Source organism: Gobius niger (assembly GCF_951799975.1).
Source record: "Gobius niger genome assembly, chromosome: 4".
Lineage (NCBI taxonomy): Eukaryota > Metazoa > Chordata > Actinopteri > Gobiiformes > Gobiidae > Gobius > Gobius niger.
The window spans coordinates 17,262,713-17,288,689 of record NC_136855.1 but is presented as its reverse complement, the minus strand read 5'-3'; the positions used below and the strand labels follow the sequence as shown (position 1 = coordinate 17,288,689).

The following is a 25,977-nucleotide window of genomic DNA, read 5'->3' as shown; positions in this document are numbered from 1 at the left end:
TAAAATATGATACAACCTTTTAGTCAACACAATTCTATATGAGAGTCATTTGTTAAAATACAAGCAGAAGAATAGCTTTATAACGGATCTAATACTAACTCAATATAATGTGACGCTGCCTTCGTGTGTTCATTTGTGAACTGGAAATTACAAGTGCATTGATTTCACATGTTTTTGGGTTTGCAGCAAAGGGAAATAATCAAAACACACAAGAATTCACTGTATACCAACACATTCATGTGGGAAAGTCATCTATGACCCGCTGACCTTTTTTACATGCTGCTAAGTGGAAAATGAGATGCCATTAAAACTGCATCGCTAAACAAATAGTGTGGGCTTCATAATAATCAGCTAAAACGCCATGAGGATATTATGGCTGCTCTCTGTCGTGTTGAAGGTCAAGGGTTATCTCATCTCAGGAACTCAGCTATCAACATTATCTCCCAGTCCTCCCGTGGAATATACAAGATGAGTTCATGTGCAATTTTCTACTGGACAAGTGCTATTGACCATAATTACAAAACCACGTGAAGGCAGCACAAGTGCCCGTTAAAAACCCAATAAAACAATGGTGCTTTCATTCTTTTTGGAGAAACAGTCATTAAACAGTCATTGACTTGAAACACTGCTCATACTATGGCGGTTTTGAAACTTGGACAGCAGACTGAGTGAGAGTGAGAAGTCCTGATGGTGGAATTATATCATCACAGTCGTCCAGTCCCTCTCAAAGGTGGCTCTGTTGCGTCTGAGGGAGCAGCTTGCACTTGGCCGTGGGGAGCTGTTAGACACGGGGGTAGGAGCCATCAGCCCTGCTATGAGCTTGAATGAGACGCCCAATGCACACAGCACGCCACTGATTACACTATCGGGACAGATTATTACATTACATTTATGCAGACATCGTATGGAACACTGGGTTCAGCGGTCGAAGAGATGTTGACTGGTTCATAAAGGCTTGTATTATATGACTGAAGAGCCTCTGATTGCAATAGCGTATGAGTGAATGACAATACATCAGCCTGCTGAACAAATACAAATAGAGATATTCAAGGTTTTTAATTACAAATTTGACAAGCAGAACATGTTATTCCCGGTAGGATGCAGTGATCTTATAATGTTTTAGTGCATACATCTTCTGCTCGCTATTGTGAATATCTTTATTGGTTTTACTTAAAAGTTCCAGTTTTCAAGCATGACTGAAACAGCCAGGAAACACCACGCTCCAAACACACGAGGTATCAAAAGGCCAACTTGTCTTTTGTCGGAGAAAATGACACAAAATGACGTGATGGAAATATGAGATATGAGTAAAGACATTGAGAAAAGCTGAGGTTTTTTTTTGTGTGTGTGAATATGTTAAACTCCACACGCCCTGGTGGTGCTTACAATGGGGGTATAGTTAGAACAGCCTTAGTGCCCCTCTGTAGCCACACTAAGGGCATTGATACAGAGCAGTGTCTGTGGGTCACCTGTTAAAACAAGCCTCACTGTTGAAGCTGAAAGTTACACATTACTTTTAACGTAATATTTAGAGGGATTTAGCTTTTCATTTAAAAACATGTTGGCGTGCTCGGTTCATAAAACTCTTTTCTCTCACAGGAGTCAGAAGGAATGCATTTATTGAGGAGTTTGCTTGTCTAGGCTTACTGTCCCGCTTCTGAATTCACCCTAAGCTTCCTGGCAAGAGATAAGTTTATGCTTCTACATGATGCTATCAGTTTAATAAAAGTCCATCTTACTGCAGAAAATAAAGCAGTGTTGCTCAAATAGTGGTACAGTTGCGACCAGTAGTTTGAATTATATACAAAAGGAGGAGACTTATTTTAAGATCAAGCATTTTAGGCTAGTTATACGCTATAAAGCTCTCAGGAGTTTTGAGTTTTTAATATTTAGCTTTGAGCAAAGAGTATTTGTAGACATTGCGGGGAAAAAATCTTGACTTACCCTCTTAACCCCCACCTTAACAAAGCACATTTTCTCCAGTTCTACCCAAATCTGAAAGCTTCTCAACTGGAGAGTTTACAACTTCTAGGCCACAGTGTAACACCTAATTTAAAGCTAAGACCTCCAAAACTCATTTTATCTTTTTCCATGTTTTTGTTATCGCACTTCACAAGCATTTTGGCCGCATTTCGGGTTTTTTTGTGAGTAATGTAACTGTGAGCAGGCCATAAAAATGTGACCAAAACATGTCAAACAAGCCACAAACGTGATGAAAACTCAACCAAAAACAACGCTCATAACGAGGAAGAAGCTTAGATTAGTTTTGTAGTTCTTAGCTTTCAAATGAGGTGTTACACTGGTCTATAGGCTGTAAACTCCAGTCAAGAAGCTTTAAGATTTGGGTAAAGCTGAACTGGAGAAAATGCACTCGATTAAGGCGGGGGTTAAGAGGTTTATCTAGCACTTCCAAAAGCTGAAGTGAAGTGAAAATGAAGTCATTTAGAGTTAAAAAAAAAAGAAATGCTCTAAAATCTGTCCATCTTAAGCGTCAGGTCTTGTCTTCTTCCTGAGTTACTCACTGGGATGTTTACAGAAACCGGCATGCCCATAACAATAATGACAGTATGGTCTTTCAAGGCATGTGACAAAGCAGTTTGTACAACTCCCACCAAAACAACAGGTCAGGTCAAACACATGCTCCAACTTGCTCTGTAACTTACAAATGAGGATTTTATATAGCTCAAACTAAATCCATATTCTGGGGGGATGCTTGCGTAGGTTCTCAACTCAATCGTCCTTCATAGTGGAATGAATGAGTGAATGTAGTGTAAAAAGCCAAAGCAAACCCAACACAAGCCAAAACCATCATTATATGACGGTAACCGGACAAAAAACAGGAAGTGTCTATCTCTGGACTGTGTGTACTTAACAGCGCATATCAGTTTGCATTATCACGGTCTGAACCAGGCTCCTGACAGTAAAACAACATCCATTTGTTAGTGATGCCAGGACCCCAGTGATAAGCAGCTCTATTACAACATTACTGTGCCCTATCGAGACGCGGGACAGGAAGAGGCTTTAGGGGGGGGGAGGAAACGGGACACACTATAGGCTCATGGCACCGCAGCATGTCCCTGTGTGTTGGATTTCACTGGCCAGACGACTGCAGCCTAATCCCCGGAGACTCCCGCCTTATACTTAGGAAATGCTTCTCTCTGACTGACAGAAGTTATTTTCTCTGTTTAAAAGGAAGGGACTGTCGTATTATCTGGCAACATCAAGCATTCCTTTATTTGTCCCACAATGGAGAAATTGCAGCAAGTTCAGAGACAGAATTATAAAATTGTAAACAAGAAGCAAACTTTAATAAATATCTGATACAGTATACGGGTGTGGGAACAATTTTTTACATTTTTTTTTACGTTGATGAAAAAAACGGGCAATGACTTTTGCACAGTATTGTACGTTTATGTTGAAATTCAGCCAGTTCACCATTCCTTTCTTGTATAAAAGTTGGTCAGACATTTGAATGCACCGCAACTGGCCTCTAATTTGAGCCTGCCCTTAAACGGGACATTAAAATTATGTCAGGAATGCTGGTTGGGCACAGTAACAACCTACTCTACCCAAAAGCATTCACTTAGCATACCGGGAAATCAAAATATCATGTTTTTTGTGGCACCTTCCTACAAGTCTGTTTTGACTGTACAATGTTAACTGTAATTTCAATCTGCCGAGTCAGCTCTCCTTGACAAACATTGCACTTGGATTCTACACCGCTGCCCTCCTCACGGCTCCTCGCTATAAATCTCAAGTTGGAGAAAAGTATAAATCTGTCATATAGATAGAGTTTGTGCTGTATCATCTAATCGAGAAAATGGCCCAAAGACAAAAGCCCCCAGCGATAAATCTCCATTTCAAAGACAACACAATGTAAACTGCTGACAATGGGTGGTACCGCATTTTATGGCTTTAGTCTCTGCATGATGACAAGCAACAAGCAATATGTTTGAAATCAGCCCGAGCAACAAAAAGAGGTTAATTAAGACGGTTATAGCAGTGTCTGATGGGCTGAAATATTAAAAATTGCACACTATTATTATCCTAATGCAAGCTATTCTCAACTGTTGGCTAGCAGAAGGTTTGAACGGGGCTTGGTATTGAAAATCCCACTGCGATTAGTAATGTCTTTTTGGGGGAGTCCTGGCCCCAGAGGGGAACCTATTGTACATATTTTCAGCAGTAGGGGCAACCAGAGGAAACCTACGCAGTGTTAAAACGCATTCTGGACTTTCAATACATTCATATAAAGGCGAGATCTCTCCCATGTCCATTCTGAGCTGTCAGTGACTCTCGCTTTGGTGCCTCTGGGAAAAGTTACAGTGTGAGAAAGAGTCAGCTCCTCTGTGTATTCTGTCCGAGGATTGTCCTTCGTCAGCGGTAACCCAGGACCTGAGGACGCCTCAGTCAAACGCACTGGTCTCCACAGCAGCAGCAGCAGTAAAGTGCACAGCCTGGCACAATGATGGAGAGTCAGCAATTACCAACTCAGACAGTGCTAAAGCTCTCGAGAGTTTGTGTGGCTATTAAAAAAGTTATTTAAAGCAAGAGACAACATGAAACTGCAATTTGCATGCTTTGGGTTAGTGGTTGGAGGAGAAACAATTAAAACAATGTAGCGAAACAGAAAATATAGGCGTTTGACGGGGAAGGTGTGGACAAAAGACTGAAGTGGGATTTTATTGAAAATGGGGGAAAAAACAGGTAGCCTACTGTCAGATGGCGCAGTTTAACTAAATTGGTGGCGAAGCACCACACTGCAGAGTGTAGTTTGCACATTCTCCTTGTATCTGGGTGGGTTTCCTCTTGGTATCAAATAGGCAAATCTTTAAAACGTTGCTCACGGTTTGCAGTGATGAATGGGTCAAATGAAGAAGACATATTTCTCTATGGCAACAATAAAGTAGAGATTTCCTTGACATAGTTTATCAAAAAAAAATCTGCAGCATTGCAATATAAGGCAAAGATATCAAAGGAAGCACATGACGAGTCACAGAACAAAAGTGTGTATATTCCACTGTGAGATTTATTACATGCTGTCACAAAGTTTGCGAGGGGTAGAAATGCACACAAAACAAAGAGGCTTAAGATGGTATAAATATACAGCAATACAAGGCTACCAAAAAGGGGGGGGTGACATGCCAAAAAAGAATCCATATCTCAACTTTCTTAGCACCAAGAGTATGGCCTAGGCCTACTTTTGATTTAATTACGATTCATCTGCCCTTAGTAGCTTCATATTGTATTTAGGGGTAACTAAAACCATTAGCTGATTCTGAACACTCACACTTGATGATGATCAGCCTGTCACTCACTTATGCCGTTTTTCCATGAAGTACGTAGAAAACATATTACTGAAGGGACAACCGAAGCGGCAATGAAAAGTTTTGTAAGCCGTGATGAGAACAATGTGGACAAATACTGCCTTTTGGTCGAGTTAATGGAATTATTCAGAGGTGCCAAGGCAAATGCTGGAGGAAAGAAGTAGCTAAAGGACAACTATGAAGGTAAGCTACGCCAACTTTCACTGCTAGCGCCAGTGAAAGTTGTGCTAACAGCAGCTAAATTCTATCATCAACAAAATCACCCTTTTCAATAGCAATATGATGTGAAATTGAATTAAAATTTAAAAAAAAAAATCTTGCATGATCTGCCTGTTTGAGTGAGCGCGGTCCTCTCTCCTCTGGCCAATCAGAGGCCAGCAGTATGTCCACGTCACGTTAGTATCAGTTCAGCGTGCTTCGGCCCAGGGCTGAGCTCGGTTCCAAACGTTGTACCTGGCTGACCCTGTTTGACCCTGGTCTGGCCAGTGGAGACACTAGACTACACAGGTAGACCTGGCACTGGGCTGGGTAGGAATTGCCAGTGAAAAGGGTCTATTTGAGCATGATAAGAGTGACAAAGAGTAGGCATGAGTGGGGATTGGGGAAAAATTTGAGCATAGAGCAGCACTGCACAGAAAAAACAGTGAATCCCTATAAGATAAGATAAACCTTTATTGATCTCACAAAGGAGAAATTCACTTGTTACAGTCGGCGTTACTTCACAGTCTTATTGTACAGTCTGACAGCAGTGGGGATGAAGGCTTTGCGGTAGCTATAATGCAATCTCTCCCCAATAGCAGGTCTTCAGCAGGATCAGATCATCCTCCGCTTTGTCCCGTCATATCGCACAGACAACTGCAGAAAACACAGGCTTTTGAAGGGGAAGGTGGAAACACGTGCTCTTACGCTACAGTGAGTATTAGAACTGATTAGAATTTTCTTTCCACAGTGAGAAATATGATTAAAATTGACATACAATACGACATATATTTTGGACAGAAAGCGTGAAGCAAAAGGTTGAATAAATGATGCACAAGGCTACTTTAGAGGGAGCGGGTAGGCGTTAAAGTGTGCATTTTTGACTGCAGAAAAGGACTGGATTGTCTTGGGTTTTGACTCTGAATAATCCCGCTTCCCCCTAAATCCTCCGACTTCAAACGCTGCGCAAAAAAAAAACTGAATAGGTCCTGGCATCCTCCCAACTCTCTCTCTCTCTCTCTTCAACAATCTGTTATTCTTGCCTTTCTTCATCACATTCTTCCTCCCTTTTTGCTTGGATCAGTTGTCCAAGCCCCAAATCACAAAGCCAGATCTGGGATTGTATGGGAAATCTCGAATAGGAGGCCCCCGTGCTCTAGCCATAGCCAAACGCGCACACACACACACATACTATCGCACACTGCTACTCTTGTAAGCACTGACAACAAAGACGTGTGGACCCGATGGACAAAGAAAATGAAAGGTTCTCCAAACAAAGCAGCATAGATCAGGTTAGGAGCGGATTTGGGGGGCGCACTGTGAGAAAACCCTGTCCCGAAATCCTCAAACAGTCAGTCAGCACGTTCAATATTTGCAGCTATTAATCACACTGTTGCTCCTGACAGAGCTGTAAGGGTGAAACACTGCGGCTCAAATAAATACAATCCTTTATGCACCTGCCGCCTGTGGATGGACAAATGGTTTGGGGGCAAGAGGGTTATGGAGTCTCGAGTGGAAGCACGGAGGAGGCAGGTTTGTTGCTGCCGTAGAGCCGCTTTTGGGTATAGTCTAAAGCAGGGGTGTCAAGCATGCGGCCCACGGGCCACATTCGGCCCGTGAGATGATTTAATCCGGCCGCTGCCCTGTATAGCATAAATTCCAGAGAATGTAAAAAAAAAAGGAAGTGTCTAGCCCATTCCTGTGCAGAGTTGTGATTTCTTTAAGAAGAACCAGAATGCTCCTTCCAGCCACTAGGGGGCCGCTCAAATTTTAAAAAAGGAAAGATTTTCACACGTGTCCAGCAGAGGGCACTGACATAATAAGAGATCAGGATGTGAACAACACATTATAGCCACGTGATAAATGGACAGTCTGCCCCAGGGCGGCTGTGTACCACCACCAGAGTGTGGAGTGCAATACAAGTGTAAGCCGTTGTTATTGATTTACAGTCAAGTTGGGGGTTTGACCAAATCACAGCTCATTATTATTATTCATTTATTGGAAAAATGTTCTCTAAATTTTTTTTCTTTCCAGTTTACATTACATGTGGCGCGTTACCTGCCGTGGGAGCTGAACATGCAAACTCCACACAGAATAGTGTGAATATAGTGTATAATATAAAATAATAAATACATTCCTGAATTGATGAAGTCTATAAGTGGATCTGTTTCGGCCATCTGTACTATTCAGTTGGCCCACATTATCACCATAAGAACTAAATACAAATATGCATTAGTTCCCAGCACAGCCAATTCAAAATATAAAACCGTAAAACAAATGATTTCTTCTGTCCCTTTTCTCTTTCCAACCAGGAGTTCAGAGTAAATCAGTACTGTGGCGGGCTGCCTTTCTCCTGCTAGATATTAGAAGATAAACTGATGAATTTCATAATTGGATTGGGTTTAAAATGGGTAAGTGAATAGAAAACCCTGAACTAAAAACATCCTCAGATCAAGATCTTAGCAAATTTAAAATTTAACAGTCTTGGCAGATGTTTCTCTCAAAGAAAGTGCCTTCTAGAGGCGCTTTAAAGACAAACTGAATGTTAGTTTTTATAACAGCCTCCTGCTTTCATTTGTGGGCACAGTATATGTAAAATACTAACTAAAATATCTATAGTTGCATCTATTCTTTAAACAGACCAGACAACAATGAAAGTGCATGATCAGCTTACGACTTTATAATAGAAAGCTAGTATGAAGACAGTGGTGCCCATGCTTCCAGAAAAGAGAAAATATCCTAGATGCAGCGTCCTATAAAGGGAGCATATTGTTTCAGAAAGAGGCGTGTGTCCAGATCGTGACCAACATAGAAAGTTTACAGGAAAGGAACACTGAGTTACTGTAGCCTGTAGTGCAGTAATACACTGGGCTGGCCTCACAATGTCTGCCCTTGGTACAAAATGACTGTTTTGCACTCGAGATTCTTGGACTGAAAGAGGCGGTTAGGTAAGTGTGGCTGCAGACTGCTTTAAGGGCTCATTTGTGCACAATAAGCCTTAAGAAAAGCTTTGGATTTGGACTAAACCACAAAAGAAAAAAAGAAAGAAAGAAAGAAAAGAAAGAAAGCGCATCTACAGAAATGTCAATGCGCCAAAATCAACCCATAATGGACAATCAATACATGTAACAGCCATGACCGAGTACTACTGGTGCAAAGTGGTGGGAGAAGAAATAATTTGAATCATGGCATTATGGATTTACAAAACAATGAAAGATGGCGTGTCTGTTCCTATTGTGTATTTGTCTGACTGTTTCAGAAGGTCAATGGAAGCAAATATCGCAATTATGATTCAACTTAACACCCTGCATTAAAAAATGACAGAATATGGATAAAAGTTAAAGGCACACTGCATAACATTTTGGATTATACTGCTGCCAGCAATACAAAACGTGCACCTCAAACCAACTAGAGACTGAAAATGCTATTTTTACGATGAGTAATCAAAGAATGGATTTGGATGAGGACTATTTGAATCTCATATTTGGCTGCCTTTATTCAACATCTCCATGGAGACGAGCTGGAGACGTCTCGCTTCCAGGTAAGTTACAGTCAGGTCTTTGGAGAGGTGTAATGAATCATAAAAAAAAATGAAATTATCTTCATGATTAATGCTCAATCAAATGAGCTTGGAGTCAGTTGCTCCCTTTTACAACCAATGCCAAATCTATTTAAGAAAACTGTAAGAGTGAGGGAGCAATCTACAAACAAGAAAATAGATGGTAATAATTAGCCAGGATCTGTTCAAATAAAGAAATGGGCAACGGTTTGTGTGAAACAGCCATGTTGATTGAGCTGGGGAAAAACAGTTGCCTATAAAAAGCAGGCCAAATTACGAAGCTAGTGTGACTTATTGTGTCAGCAGGACTCCTGTTGGTCATGCTGAGTTACCCATAATGCCACACTGACAGCAAGAAAGGCAGCTACGTGTTTATGCTTCAAACCTCAACATCAACAACAGCAGCAGCAGAACATTTATTACAGGGAAGGAGCCAAGGCCTTATCGTGTTGTCAAGTAATCCAAGCCTAAGATTGCTAATAAGAAAAGTGTCCTAAACTGTCCCTCTAAAGCACAGGAAATTAAAATGCTACATAGTCTTATCAGTATAATTGTTTTCTATGTAAGGCTGTAAACAAACAATATCAGATATCAAAATGGTGCCTGGTGGTGCTCTAGTTCTGACCGGATGATACGAACATCTGGAATGAGTTACAATCGTTTATAAGATAATCTCAATACTGCTTTTCAATTTTAAGTTTCATCTCAGTAATACAATATTGGTCTCATTATGGTGAATGTTGTTGTAATAAATACTAAATAAAATGTAAGATGAATCAAATTGAGGAGAATAAATATAAAAACATTTGCAAAAAAACAACAAATTTCCTGCAGGGACAATAAAATCTAATATGATCCAAAAAAAAAAAATAACAGACTTATAAATATTTCCATACTGTACATAAAGACCATAAGTGAGCCCCAGTTCTATCCTTCGAGTATGGAGTTCTCAGTTTTCTTTCCATGTGTGTTTTAGCGAATAGAAATGCTTTATTTTTTTGTTAAACCTTCGACTTAAAGTAACTGCTCCACTGGTGCAAAACTAGAATGAATACTGAGTACTTACCATGGACATTCTCCCATTAACATCCAAAAAAATTATTGGACCAATGTGAAAACATGCACTAAACAGATAAACAAGGGAAAGAAAAAAATATGAAAAACAGCTTTGAAGCAATTATGCAAATCAATCAATCAATGGGAATCTGTTTTGCATTTTTTGACCCAACCGAGATGGTGACCTGCCAAATGTAACATTAAGAAGCTGGCAGATCTTATAAAACTGCTCTTACCAGAGACTTTATAATGTGCATAATAAGTTCTCTACGCACTATAATCATGTGAATGTATGCGTTCACTTTCCAATAACTTGTGAAATTAAACAAGAAATCCAAAGTTACCTTGAAAAATGCCTCAACGGCTTCAATTTCCTTACTTTACCAACTGTAAGACAGCATTTTGGGCGTCTTAAACCTTACGCTTTGGCTGCTGGTCCAGATTCACCCAGTGTATTAACCTCCTTCTGCCTACTCCCAAGAGGCCACAAAACACTTTTTATATTTATAAGAGCTACAGCAGTTTAAATCCTCGCTCAGCTCAAAGCCCCACTTGGCTCCAAATAAATCCCCGAATCAAAGTGCTGCTTCAGACCAGGACTCTGTTTGATCTCAGAGTTTTTCACTGATTTCGACGCCTCAACTCAGCTTTTTCTATGGCAGGAGTTCTTGAAAAGTTCCATCTCTAAAAATATGTGGCTCTGTATCATTTTTTAAGGACTAAAATAAACCATGATGTTTTACCGGAGTAAACATGTTCTACATCTACACCACAACTACACTGATATAAAGCAGAGATTTTATTAGGACTAGAGCGTGAACCTAGACTAAACTGAAACACAACCCTGAACCAATGAACCTGGAATGAATTAAAGACTATAATGTGATGGCAGAATCTGGAATAGAAATAAATAAGGACAAACCCAAGTCCAGGCATGAACAAAATAGAGTTCATTAATTCATGACTACACTAGGGGTAAATCTAGACTACAGTAGACAAAGACAAGACCAAGACTGAACCGAGACGATCACAAATTTGTCTCTGGCAATTTGCCGAATGTCATTCCCCACTGGCGTGACTGATACTGATACGGGTGATGAGCACACAGACAACATTTTAAATAATCTCAAAATAATAAATGATAACCGCTCCAGTACAACTAAACTCCAAACGGTTTCCATTTGAATGAAGCCTAGGCATTAATTCAACCTGGGAGACCAATTTCAGCATCACCTACCTTAAGCAATGATCACTTCCGTGAGGGCGCACCTCCACCTCAGCCCATCAGCGTAAGAGCCGCACCTCCGTAGCCAATCATCACCCTCGGTCCCGCTTTTTAGCCTCCAGCAATCATGGATTGTTCGCTTCCCAGCTGTGCTGCGACCCACTTCCGCCCCGTCGCTCCCTCTTCTGCCCACGGCTTCTCTCTGCTGCTTTCTTCACAGGTCTCCATTCCACCACCAGTGTCCGGGCTCCGGTGGAAGACATCCCTTACTCCAAGCTGTTCATCCATACTGACTTTCATACATACATTGATGTCTACCACCTGTGCCTGATCGCCAAAACTAATATACTTGCCAATAAATCTTCCTAATTGCTGCTTTTGTCTGTTAGAGTCTATCCAGGTTGAATTAAGACTGGCTGTAGACCAGTTGATAAAAAAGCCCCATGCCTTTGATTAAACTAAACTAAGAAATAGATCGATTGGATTCGATTTCAATTTGATTAATATCACAGCCCTATAGACCCTTTCACTGAGTACATCAACAGTGAGATCAGCTGGAGGCAGGAAGTGATCAAGAGAAATAAGATTAAATTAAAACATGTAAAACTACAACTAAAAAATGTGGTCCTGTTGTGGTTTAAGGTGCAAGAACAAGAGGAATGACATTTGAGACGATAAAATAAGGCTTATCTGATATTTCTGACAACAGTTAGACATTTGTTTATCATTACTATGACAACAGCTACAATGGAATCCACCTCCAGCTAAGCCCGGAATGTTTACAAACAATTAAAGGGTCTATACCAGGGGTGTCAAACTCATTTTGGGTCGCGGGCCGAAATTCAGCTCCCACGGCGGGTCGCGGGCCGCATGTAATAGAGAACAATTTTCCAATAAATGTATAATAATACACTGTGATTTGGTCAAAGCCCCAACTTGAATGTAGCTTCATTAAAAACAACGGCTTATACTTGTACTACACTTTACAAGCCTGTGTCCTACATTGTAGTCATTATTCATTCACTCCACACTCGGTGGTGGTAAGCTGTTATTGAAGCCACAGCCGCCCTGGGACAGACTGTTCATTTACCACATGGCTATATAATGTGTTGTTCATATCCTGAGCTCTTATTATGTCAGTGCCCTCTGCTGGACACGTGTGGAACTCTTTCCTTTTTTTTTTGAGCATTCTGGTTATTCTTTAAAAATCATAACTCCGCACAGGAATGGGCTAGAGACTCACTTTTCCCCCCCTACATACTCTGGAATTTATGCTCTACAAGGCAGGGGCCAGATTAAATCATCTATATGTTTGACACCCCGGGTCTATACATAAAGAAATACACCTTTATTTCTGTGTTTGAACTACGAAGATTACCATCAGAAGGTTCCTCCATGTTGCCTTTTGACCAGACACAACCAGACTGTTTTATATGACTGCTGCACTGCTCAATCTGATGCTGGGACTGCACGAGCTGGTTTCCATAGACAAGAGACAAACCTGTGCCATGTGGAAATCCTGTCCCCTGAAGCGGTGCTCTGTGGGTAGCATACTTGAGCATTGTGTGGACGAGCAGTGAATGAAAACATGCGGTCAGAGCAGACTGCTGACGGACAGCCAACAAGGGGAGAGAAGTGGCAGGCTGAAAAGGCAACAAATTTGCTCAATACAAATCTTCCACTAGGTAACTTTATCGAAAAAAGCATGATGGGGTTGCTGAGGGTGCCAAACTGCACATTGACAAATGCAAAAACAATTTCGTTTCCACAGAGGAAATTGCCTTGTCAATAGCTCAAAAATGCACCTAAAGCAGAAGTGCAAACCAAGTAAACAGCAATAGAATAATATAATATGAATGAAATAATCTAGAAAGATGAAAATTATTTAAATTATGACAAATCTCCCACCTGATGTACGTATGCTTTTGGCGCGCACACAAAAAACATTCTTGTTCCTATTGTGGGACAAATCGGACTATCTACAATGCATAGATGATTTAATATTAATTTGAGTTATGTGGGACTTCTACAGCATTGTTATTCATTGATGTAGCACATATTGGCTCCTGGTGGTTTGTGTAATATGTGTAAACCATTAAGCTAATGTATTTTTGGCATAAAAGTGTCCTTGAAGACCGCTTTGGTAATTACAGCTATCAAAATATATGCATCGTGTCCCGAAGGAGAAAGAATTTACATAGCGTTTTATAGCTTTGTTTTAGTTCGCCTGTCTCCTGGGTGTTTCAGATTGTTATTCTCTCCTCTCGGCTACTTCATATAAAGATGTCTAATTGAAGGCTGAGCGCAAAACAAATGACTACATTAGACGGCAGCCCCTTTTAGCTCGTCTTTCTTCCTGTCTCTGTACTGTATACTGCACTTGGCTCGTCCTGTTGTCACTTAAATTATAGAGCGCTGACTACAGACTAAAGGACATGTTTTTGTGCAAGCTTAGCCCACCCAACCTGAGGTCTCTCTTTCAAAAATGGAAAAAGGTCAAAACTTCTTCAACTTCTTCAATATCTGGAATTATATTTTGTTTTTGAAGTTCATTTTGAGCCCAACAGCAAATCAGGGTTTCTACGGGAGGCAGCAAGTCAAAGTGAATGCTTTACAATGAATATGCCATTTTAGTATATTTTTAATGCCACAGATGTAAAAAAAAACGTTGGCATATTTCCTTTCGTATGATTTGGAAACATTCAATAAACTAGAGGATTGAGGGGAACGTTGATGTTCAAAACTAATTTGGACAAAACAGGAAACTTTTCAGCAAAAGTTCCTCCTGTGTTCCTCCTGTGACCAAAACAGTGAAGATGGCGGCCGCGACACAACGATCTTTCACCAAAGAAAAAAAAGAGTGGTGCGCACTGAATGGGTGCTGCTGCCGGATGCTCTCTCATCGAATGCAATTTCTCCATCTGTGAGATCAATAAAGTACCATCTTATCTTATCTTATCTTAAGATTGTGTACAATTTCAGTCAATACTGCAGCTGAATTAGTTTACACCATAGTTTTTCTATTTCTGACGAATGTATGCAGTACAAATAGTTCAGTACTGTCATTGAGTAGGTTCTGTCTCACAGGAAAAAGTATATTGTGAAAGAAATTTACATTTAATGCCAGTTTGACACTAGATTTGTTCAAAGAGCGGATACAGTGGCATATAACTTACGGATTATGTTTTGTATATAAGATGTTGTTATATTCTGAAAACATTTGCAATAACAGACTCTCTGAGTGGTCGTTCCTACTGTGTAATGTCAGTATAGATTAGTTCCATTTTAGTCTGGATTTTCCAATGGTAGTTAGAATTTGTTTTGGCTCTGAATTACTATTTTTAAGGCTTGCACTGACGCATTTTGATGAAAACCAAATTGCTTACGATTTTTGTTCAAACGTTCAATTTTGAACGTACAATCGTTATTGCACTGTCTGTGTTTTTTTTAACTCCTGTAAAGCATTCCTTCATATCCATAATTGATCAACAAAAGAATAATCAAGTCTAAATTGTGCACATAAAACCATCTCTGGTATGATTCCTCTGTATCATGTTACACAACCGCAGGTGCACTTCATGAAACTTTATGCACTGTGAAGCTGATGCTATTGAAGGAATGACAAGAAGGACACTGTCCAAAATCGTAACAACATCTCTTTGGGAGGAAGATTTAGGCAGTGAGGGAAACATGTCTGCCACGAGACTGACAGCTAATGCCAAGAATGGGTCAGGTGTTTAAAACGCAGCACAAAAACATCAATCTAATGCTTGGCTCTTGATTTATTTTGTGATTTATGTCATTACACTGCAGCATGCTTAATTGTTTTTTAATGCAGTGTTGTAGATAAGATTTGGCCACAAGATGTCCATTGGCTTAATTCCACAGCTATTTTAATATGAAAACATCTCCCACAAAAGCCAAATTGGCACAGGATTAGTCAGTAACATATAGTAGCTTTAATTCGGCATCACTGAGCATTCCCTTGTTAGAAGTCAAATGCTCGACTTGCATTTCTTTTATGCGCAAACGACAGCACCCCTATTTTACCCCAAAAGGATCCCTAAAGACTTTTTGTCCCATTGTGCAACTCGTACATACATTATCTTTATGTTACAATGCCGTTAAAAGCCCTGAAGAGTCAAAAGACAATGCGCTGTGGGTGGCACGTTTTAAGCCACAGTCAGTGTAACATAGTGAAAACAGACGTACAGGTGCATATAAATAAATGGGTACGTTTGATTTGATTTAAAGTGTGAAAGCATATTTCACTTCATTTCATGAATCCAAGAGAAATCAGCAAGTTTGATGGCATGGTGGCACATGGTTAGCTCACAACTAGACGGTCCTGGGTTCTCCCCTTGTCTGCGTAGGTTTCCTCCGGGTACTCCAGTTTCCCCACCACTAAAAGCATGTTGCAGCCAAATAAATAAAAAAGTGTGAGGGGTGAATGAAAAATGCCAACAGAACAGTGCTTTAACAAGCTTGTAAAGTGCAAATTAAAAATGCTATTACTAATGTGAATTGCTGCATTGCTACCTGTTTTTAATGTAGACTATTTGAAAGCCATTAATCGCATACGACACTTGTAGCTGCCACACAGGAATGAGCTGAGAAACTGCTGCCATTTGCTCAGTAGCGCAGCCTCTGAGTGTGTTGACTGATGGAGGGAGGCTGATGTTGACAGGGAACTCTGTTTGGTTTGGCACAGAACAGCTCCTCACAAGAGCGGCCCATGTGAGAGACGCATGTTCAGAGGCTGCTTCAGACTTCCACCACTGCCTCGTGCCTAATTTGACTCCTGCTCTGTGTAAGCAAAAACAAACCTAATCCCGGTCTTATACAAGCAGTTTGTTCTTGTTATTACTGAGGGGGATTAGTGCTGCACAATTTAAGAAAGCATGCAAAAAACAAGTTCATACTGACGACATAATACAGTGGTGTTTCCTTTTAAAAGCAACTGCATCTATTGTTTCTTCTTCAGCAGTTATCAAATATTGAAAACAAGGGGGGGACGGACAGAGGGCCACGTACTGGTAGTACTTGTTTGGGCTCATTATGACTGAAATTGACAAAAGTCAGCTCAGATTATATTGATTAAAGTTTTCAAACTTACAGTACAATTGTGAGCCTTTTCAGCTGGAGTCCCAAGGGCCAATATTTGATTTACAGTGTAATCATTTTGCTATGTTGCAAACAGAGTCATGAGGGCTAAATTAACAGCAACATTTATCTTGCTAATTTCCTTTCTTTATGAGTAATTTTCTTTGTTTATCAAATCCAAATGGCTGTTAAAAGGGAATTTCCAAATTAATTGAGATACAGACGCAATGAACAAATCAAGTTTCAAGTTTCAGCTAACAGAATAAGTTCAGACATGGCCTAAATCTTATCCAAGAGTCATATCAAGGTAAACAGACAATAACCAGCCTCCAAATATCAGATTTCATAACATCGTCATTTTTGTACGGTCACACACGCACAGACACGATCATGTAACGTGTTTGGCTGCTGTGACAAAGGCACAACTCCAGGGTAACTATGTTAAACACTTTACTGAGCCACTTTATATATTTGACCTAATTCTTCAGGTTGACGTGTGCTGCGCAGCGAGGCTCAATTAAGGCCCGAGGCTGGGAATCACAGACACAGCAGGCTAAGACACAACTTCAGCTCGGCAATCATCTCCAATTACTAATAACCTACAGTCAAACACTCAGCAAAAGTCAGGGATATTTCTTTCAAGTTATGAACAAGGAAAGGTTCACTGAGTCGAGAAGGAGTGAATCATCTGATGACAAAAACAGGGCAATGCCAGAGTAAACCACAAGTAAAACACAGGGATCAAAAGTCTCTCCTATATAATATCACAGTGCGAGGGGAGGGGAGGGGTGGGAGGACGTCCTCAGAACCAGAGACATGGTTAGGGTGAATTGGCGTAATGATACGTCTGAGCTGTACATTTAAGTCATAAGCCGCCTGTTTGTTGCCCACCTAAATAAGCCGTCACATGACAGCTATCAGTGCGAGTGGGCAGAGAGAGCGCACAAACACAGACGAGTTGTTGCCTGTGTAAAAGATAAGGCCAGGCCAGAGAAAGTGGAAAGTAGTGGAAACAATAGCAATGTGGCCAAAACAATTTTAGCATATAAATCCACAAAAAAGAGCTCGATTGGCACAAATTATTGTCATTGGAATATTAGGTGGCACTTCATATCACAAGAAGCCACAATACAAATAAAGCATTGTAACTTAAAGATGAGCATATGTTCAATGTCTCAATGTATGGTCAGGCAATACTGGTGACAAGCAGGCATTAGTCCTCCTCTACACTGCAAACAGTAAATATCAAGCATTGGCTTAAATTACTTGTTTTTTGCTAGTTTGAGATCATTTCAGACGAGTGCTAAGGTAAACCTCGCCTGAATTAAGAAAGTAAAACTGCCAATGGGACAAGACAAATTTTCTTACCCCATTGGCAAGAGGTTTACCTGAAATTAGAACAAAATGCATTGAAACATCTCAGAACAAGTAATAAAATCTAGGACAAATGCCCGACTACATCTTAACTAGTCAAAACAACTCAAATTCTGATTATTATGCTCAAATAAAAAATACTTTTTTTGCAGTGTAATTGGGTATTGACAATGAATATTACTGCTTAGTCCTGGTTTAGTCCAGATTTGGTTGTGGTTAAGTCCTGGTTTAATCCTCAAACTTTCTGAGATAACCTTAATTGGACAAAATCTGAACTAAACTGGGTCTAAAGCAGAAAAATAACTAAATGTATTGCATTGCTGAAGAATAACTTAAATTATCTCTCGGGCTGGGCGATTGTAGAAAAAAAATAATCAAGATTATTTTCCCCATATTGATCGATCTCGATTTTCGATTCGATTTTAATTTTTCAGAATAAATTAGATACATCTTTTATTCAAACCTCAGCTCAAAAAAAAAAAAAAAGGGTTTCCTCCAGTCTCATTTAAGCCTTCCATTGTCTCATCCAAACTCCCAAACTAGGTATTTTTTGTGCCAAAGAAATGGACCTGTGTATAAAATCGTCCTATGACGATTAATGAGATTGACCGAAGTAGAGATATAGAGCTATAAAGCCCTTCTAGCTTTGGAGCCTAGATTTACAAGAACAGGGCGTCCTGTGTTTTTTGGTGCTAAGTGGATCCTGTCCGGCCTGCGCAAACTTTCAAACAGACCACGAACCCCTCACTGGTCTCTGCAGCTCCCACACAAAAACCCAGAGTCTAACCAAATGTATACAGCAAAGCAAACACACTTCAGCAGCCATGCAATCATCCAGGGAGAGACGCTAATAGTTAGACAAACACGAGCTGAAGAGATGCGCCTTTGTCACACTGTGTTTACAAAAAATCACACAGAGAATGCAACGGAAGTCTAAAAATACGCCATGCCAGTATAGAGAACATACAGCAGGTTCAGAAAGCTTAAGTATACACTGAGATGCTACACTAGAGTAAGAAAAACAAGTTTCTGAAAGATTTGCAATGAATTAAGGGCATAATTCACACAGTAATAAAGCATAACAACAAACGAGTGTCAGTTTGAGTGTCAAGCAAGGCGCCTATCATGAGGCTCACATAATTTAGGGAGTTTTTTTCTGAGTAATGTGCTTTAGTGGGCGACCAGGGCAACTCCGCATTACCTCAAACATGTCCTTGCCAAAATAGTCTCTTTGTTGTCTCTTTGTTTGTATACTTGCGTTACTGTCAGCATCATTTGTTGCCAAGTGCTACCTTGAAAAGCGGCCACGTTTCGGGAGATGAGAAACTTCAGGCTGGAGCTCGACATCTGCAGCAGGTTTTGGATGTCCCGTCGCGCTGCCATCTGGTACCTCTCTTCCATCTTTTTGGTGCAGCAGGTCAAGTTCTTGGACGAGCAAACTTGAAGGTCTGAACCTATTTGAGATGAGACATAGAGAAACAGATAAAGTTTGAGACGAGAAACAACCAGTCTGTCAGCATAATGACTTGACCCATATATGCTCAGAAGGAACGCTAAGTGGATTTGAAACGCTAAAATGCCTTAAGGTACAAATAACACAGACTGTCTTAATGTATTTTCTGCCTTGTCTGTTAAAATAGAAGTAGCTTTCTTACAAAATGTATATTCATTATTAATCGCAGTCAATCTAAATGGCAATTTTAATGGTTGCAATTAGCAAACTGCACATGCCGAAACAGTGCTTCCCAAAGTGGGGGTTGGGACATGAGTCCAACATGAGTTTAAAGCTGCCTTAAGCGATGTCTTTTTGAAATGTTTTCATCAATAGGTGGAGTAGTGAACTCTGCTCTGCTCCACCACCACCACCCTCCCCTCACCTGGCTATCCCCCGTCACCCACGCCCCTCACTCCCCTCCACGCTGTTTAGACCACATGCTGCTCTGATTGCATAAACATTTTGAGACTTACAATTATTTGCTTAACTGCAACTTTCGTGAAAGTCTCCTTTTTTGGCAGTTAGAACATAATATTTCCACCTAGAAGTTTACAGCGCAGAACTTTTGTCCCCCGCAACCCTTGAACACCTCAGCCTCTCCTGGAGGAGGAAAAACACATGGTGGCGCACATGGTGGCGCACATGGTGGCGCACATGGTGGCTCATCTAGGTGGCGCATCTAGGGAATGCAACGGTGCCGGACAGGCAAAACTGTTCGCTTAGAGTAGCTTTAAGATATAAGATATAGAAAAGAGCATTGACGCTTAAGAAAGCTTTTGTCATTTGTGTTCAAATAACAAAGCAAACTATGATTAAAATAGATTATAAATGTTTTACTTTTTGATATTATTAATTATTTTTTACAGTGGGTGTCCCAAATTGTTAGCACAGGGTCATGACATGAAAAGTTTGGGAACCCCTTGATCTAAAACAACATTGGGATTTATTGTGTATAAAACATGCTAACACTGTAGTTTTGACCCAATAAACATGTTCTGAAATGCATGGGATTCGTGTTGCAGCTCGTATTTCAGTTCTTACTCAAATACAGTATTATAGGGGGCTAGGTGTAAAATGGAAACTGAATCTTGAATACAAAAAAATAAATTAATAAAGTTAATAACTGCAAAATTTGTCAGAGAAAACACAACCACCTACTTTCTCCAAATCATGCAGCCCTAAGTGCACAGCTTCAAGCTGTGAAATGTGGCTTCGCTTTTGCTTTAGCCACTTGTTACTTGGACCTGTTTGAGATAACTTTGTTTGACTCGTGTTTGTTCAGACAGATCCGACTAATGTTTTTGTTTGAGCAAGAATGAAATGAAAATATCACGCAGCTTGCCTGATTTCACCAAGAGATGTCTCAGATCATCCACTATGAACAAAAGTAATCTTGCTCTCACAGGGGGCAGATGAAAACACAGCAAAACGCTCAGTTCTCCAAGCGCTTGCCTGACATGTCGAGGCAGAGAGAACAAGAGCTCCCTGCGCGGTTCACTGAGGAGATTTAAGCACAGGCCATGGCACACGTGAAGGAATTCAAACAGCTTCATATGACTTAAGAGAGACTGCTTTTCCACCTAAATGCTTGTCAAAATCATTTCCTCTTTGTGTTATGCCTGTTGTGGGTAGCAGGGTCATAGCTTGTGTCTATGTTTTGAACAAGATTTGCACTTCTTATCAGGCAGACAAGAAGCAAATGCTCTTGTTGTGGATTCCTGGAATTTCTCAAGGTTATTTTTCCAAATGTCCACACTAAAATGATGTGTTCAGAAATGGTGCCCACACTTATTTAAATCCGGCTTTTCAGCAGATAATCTGTCTCCAGGCTCACAGTAATTTGAACAATGATTTGGCATCGATTCTAGGCTGAATCCCCTTCTTGCTGGAACCCCTCTGTTTCTACACACTTGTGAATGACACAAATAGGACACTGTTTGTTTGTGATACTTGGTGGTTGGAAAAAGTGCTCACAACATGTGTAGCAAAAGTAAATATGCTTCTCAAGTATAACATTCAGTATAATTAAGTGGTTTGTGAGATGAGACTTTCTAAACCTCAATGGAACTAGTTGTGTCAGAGGATTTGATAAATATTCCGATTTGTATTAAAAGTGTAATATCAATGTATCGGCTGCTTTGTAAAGGTATAAATGCCACGTCATGACAGTGGCAGCATTTCCCTAAAGAGTCTTGAATTTGATAATTCCCAAAATGCACACATCCTATGCAAAAGCTATGATCAAACACAACTCAGAAATAATCAGAAAAACTCTAATTCACCATCTAAATCCCTGTTAGCTTTACTGCGCTCAACATGATTCCTGAAATCATAAGAAGCTGAAAACAAGTTGTCCAGTCACTGACAGACAATAAGTAGGCTTTTCCATCCACGCCCTCATGATCTTCATACCGTCTCTCCTTGGGTGTTGTTGTTTAGAAAGTCAAGTGACGTTTACCAAACTTTAACTCCTGTTTATCCCTCAAAGCAGCTCAGCCCACAGATCATGATGGTTCAGACACAAGTTTGAGTTCATCACATCAAGGAGCCTAATCTGCACCGTTCTGCTCTGTGCACAAGACATGCAAGTAAAATACTGCAGCAAAACTACTGCAGCCACATACTCTTTCAGCATCTTCTAATTGGCCATTCATTCTTCTTAACAATGTAAAATATACAAACATACTATTGGCTCAAAACTAAGCATTGAAAAATCTGAGGCAAGTACTAGGCTATATCTAGTACAAGTAGCCCATGTGTCCTTTTGAAGTAACTGTACTTTTGGAGTAGTTTTATCACACTGAATATTTAACCTCTACATTATTTTTGAAGAAACAGAACTCTCACTTTCGTAAAACATTTGGTTCTTTCCACTGTGGGAAATTTGTGATAAAATCTTAACATTTTGTTCTGTCTGTATTATTTCATCAACAGTAAAATAATAATCTGACTTAATAGTAGCCTAATTGTTGGTCACTACCTACTTCTACAAGACTAGGCGATATTTCAAAGTAGAGCTACCACCTCTCTGCAAATTATACTCGTAGCAAATATGTGTTCATTTTTTATATTGGCTCATATCAACATCCAAATGAATCTGACAATCCCGTGCGTGTCCTAAATTAAATGTACGTTGTCTGATGGGTTTACAGCCAATTTGTAGCCAATATGAAAGCTATAAATCATGGGGTGTCACAGCAGGTCACAGCCTACCTTGCCTGGGGCTCAGCGGTAACAACTGACTCGGTCCAATTTGCCGGAGTTGAAAAACTTTGCGCACTTCATCGCATTTGTTTGGATTGCCAAGCACCGAGCCGAGGAGACACGCCAAAGCACAGAGGCTGTTAGTCCAACGTAAATCCATTTTCCCAAAGGCGCGACTCTCAAAAAAAAAAAAAAAAAAAGCCCAAAGAAAGTTGTGGCTTCTCGTGAACAGCCTGCTCAGGTGAGTTCCGTCCACATAGCCGCTTCAGGATCCAGTGTTGCCCCGGTCCATGTGGCGCTGTGTGAGGGCATGTGGTCCCGTATCACCGCCGTGTCTCGGGGAGATCGCAGAGTGAGCTTTCTCCTGCACGCGGCATGTTGGCCAGACGAGATCGCGGTTGGACAGAGGCGGTACCGCTGCGTTACCTGCGCTGTGCCGCTGGACAGATGCGCCCGCACTGCAACTCGGTGGCGCCATCTAGTGGGCGTACGAACATTAATGATAAAGGAGTGCAGCGGTGCGTAGAATTTGGGCTTGTTGCTTTCGTCTATTGACTTGGAATTGCGGGGCGAGGTTGTTAAAGTTTTAGAATATGCAATTAGCTTTAAAACTAAATCCCATCATGATGCAGAGCCGAACTTTGTCCAAATGCTAAGACAAGCCTGACAATGTTTAACTTTTTGCTTAGGTACCAACAATTCTTACACAGCTGGCTATAACAAAGCAGCGGTACTTTCCCTGAGCCAATTCAGAAGGCCTCGAGTCAGTCAGATGAATCCTCTTCAGTTGAGGTTAAGAACTTCACCAGTAGCCCATTATAATTTGGCGTTAGGTCCATGGAGACCACTCTACCCCCACCGTTACTCAGGCATCCTCACAGCATAGCTCTAACATTTTAGGAAAGTACCCAACTATGATTGTGTCCTTTGAACCAAATATTCCAAGCACACTTCAAACCCAGTGCTGAAAGCATTCATTTCAAGGTTAAGACTAAAACTTGTATTTGAATCAACTTAATTATAAAACCAATACACATTGTCATTGTCGAATATTTTATTTGAAAACACACATTACAGTAAACAAATCACACAGTGAGCTCCCATGTTTGCTCCATCCCTCCACAGGCCGGGACAAGTGCAATACCTGGAGGTACACAGCATTGCTACTAATCCCCACCTGCACAGAGAAGGACACTTTATATACGTTCATGCATCGCAACCGTCAGCCCACAGAATTGTGGTCGCAGAATGTTCAATAACCTTGTCAGTTTTGCATGGATTTGCACAGCAACATAAGTTAAAGCTGAAAGCAAACCAGCAAAACTGACCCAGTCACGATTAGCAGTGGGTAATTGAGGTTATTCAATCAATGATGCCGTTAGCTAGAAGTACTTCAAGTGCTTACATTGCAGTAGATGGGTGAACACTACCTGCACTATAAGCACTTTAATACTGCTAAAACTTATGGTCACTGGTAGACAACAACTCCAGACACAAATATCAGCGTTAAATGCATAAAAGACCCCAAGAACAATCCTAACAGGAGTAGAGCAAGCAGGCCACCATCAGTTTTGCATAGATTTGCACAACTCATCTATTCTTGTAGTGCAACTATGCAAAACTAGCAGAGAACTGCAAGAAATTTAGGCCCAATTAAAAATCAAATTGGTCTGGTGGCGCATATCACAGCCCCTTATGCCAGAAGGAGCACTTAGGGCAGTAGGTGCTAGTCTATTTCACTATCTGCACTAGATGCACCTTAGCACAAAGACAGTACTTCAGTCATGTTTACCAAGTGCCAGTGTCGGGGTATTGCTTTAAGTGCCTCCACTGCAGTAGGTATGGCATGGTACTACCTGCACTGTAAGCACTTTGGCAATACTCAAGACTCAACTGAAAGACCATCTTCAGCAGGTGTTCACGTGCAGCTTCTTAAGTCCTTAGTCCATTGTAATCTGTAATGAAACAAGATCAAATATACTGTATTAGATGTGCAGCAACAAGTTACAAAAAACCCAAAACAAGCTCAGGGCAGCACCATCAGAGGCAGGCAATGCGTTGTTGTAGTGATAATGCGCGTCTGATGTCTAAGAACAAGATGTTATGGTTTTTCAGCCGCACGAGGTCCGTAGAAAACATGAATGAGAGCAGAGGCTGCGGCCCGCGTTCCACGCGCCCCTGTGCGCGTGCGCAGAGCACGCTGTTGTTCACCCCTCCCCCACCGTCTTTAACATGGCGCCTCGAAGTGCGCCAACCTTAGCACAAATTACTAAACTTGTCAGGTTGAAAGCAAAGCTAGCCTTTCTAATTATCATTGGATTTGAGTGTCCCGTTTAAAGGCGAAACCACCACGTGGAATTTGTAAAGTTTTAGAAAATCCGCCTGCCGTCGGTTTAGGCGCACGGGTTAGCAGCAAACAGCAGGTAGCTTAGCCACTGTGGGTTAGCGTAGCTTTACGAAAACATGGCTAATCTTGGTATCAAGTTGTAATGTATTGTGGCCAAGAAACATCTACAGCGCCGTCAATTCTACAGTGAGTCCATTATGGCGGAATAACCAGTGTACAATGGGCGCAACTTTAATAAGCTTCAACAACATTGTCCAACAAACTTGTTGGCCAACAACATTAAATGAACCGAATAAAATAAATACTCTGCGTTGTGGTTGTTGGGCCAGTGATCGTGCAAGTAACGGGGTCGTGAATTATGTTTCCACGCCACTTTAGCTCAATAAACTTTAAAGTTATCGTGGCTAGGCTAACCGGAGTAGCTCCAGTAAATGGCGGGGCCTAGCGCTGCCCCATGTGCTACTGCTTTGTTCTGGGGGGCACTTTAACTCACACACCACTGCACTCGAGGTTGAGCAGCAAATTAACCGTGTTGACAAAGTTACTTTTTACACTCGGGGCTGTTTTGATGAAAAATATAATCATATATATTTGTTAGACGAACATCGTTTAGTTACTAGTTGCTACAGTGTAGCCTAAAAGATTTGGACCTTTTCAAATCTCCCTCATTCCCTCAATGGTGGCTGCCATGCGCCTCACGCTGCACTGTTTTCATCGCCAGCATATCATTAATCTGGTCGTATTTTTATACCGTCGCAGCTTTACTGTTAGGACAAATGAAAACAAGATAGTATCACTTGACAAAATGATTTCGAAATCAAAAATAAAGCCTTAAAATAATCCCAAACCAGACTTCCTTGGCGATAAACATGCGCTCGGTAGACACTCACCAGCCGAAATCCACCATCTTCGCTCACTTGCTTGGGCTGCAGTCTTGTCTCTCGCCGACAAAAAGGGGGATAAATACGCAACTTTCCCAAAAACTTGCCCACCGATACACGGACAACAAACATAAAGTAAAATCCCAGACTACGGCGAGCCAATTTAGAGCCAGCTGCGCCCGTGTAAAATGATTAGGATGTTAGGAAA

The 25,977-nt window shown here is 40.9% G+C and overlaps 2 protein-coding genes across 2 annotated transcripts in view; both read right to left on the bottom strand.

The window, feature by feature from the left end:
* The window catches only part of gpc5a (glypican 5a), a 165,660-nt gene extending 142,714 nt beyond the window's left edge, over positions 1-22,946 (bottom strand). The window contains exons 1-2 of the mRNA XM_079555329.1: positions 22,551-22,946; positions 19,135-19,296 (exon numbers count right to left, since the gene is read on the bottom strand). Of these exons, the coding sequence (XP_079411455.1) occupies positions 19,135-19,296; positions 22,551-22,701 (313 nt within the window). The 5' untranslated portion in view covers positions 22,702-22,946. The remainder of the gene's footprint in view (positions 1-19,134; positions 19,297-22,550) is intronic.
* Positions 1-25,977, bottom strand: part of tpp2 (tripeptidyl peptidase 2) — a 161,841-nt gene that overhangs the window by 47,989 nt on the left and 87,875 nt on the right. The window lies entirely within an intron of this gene.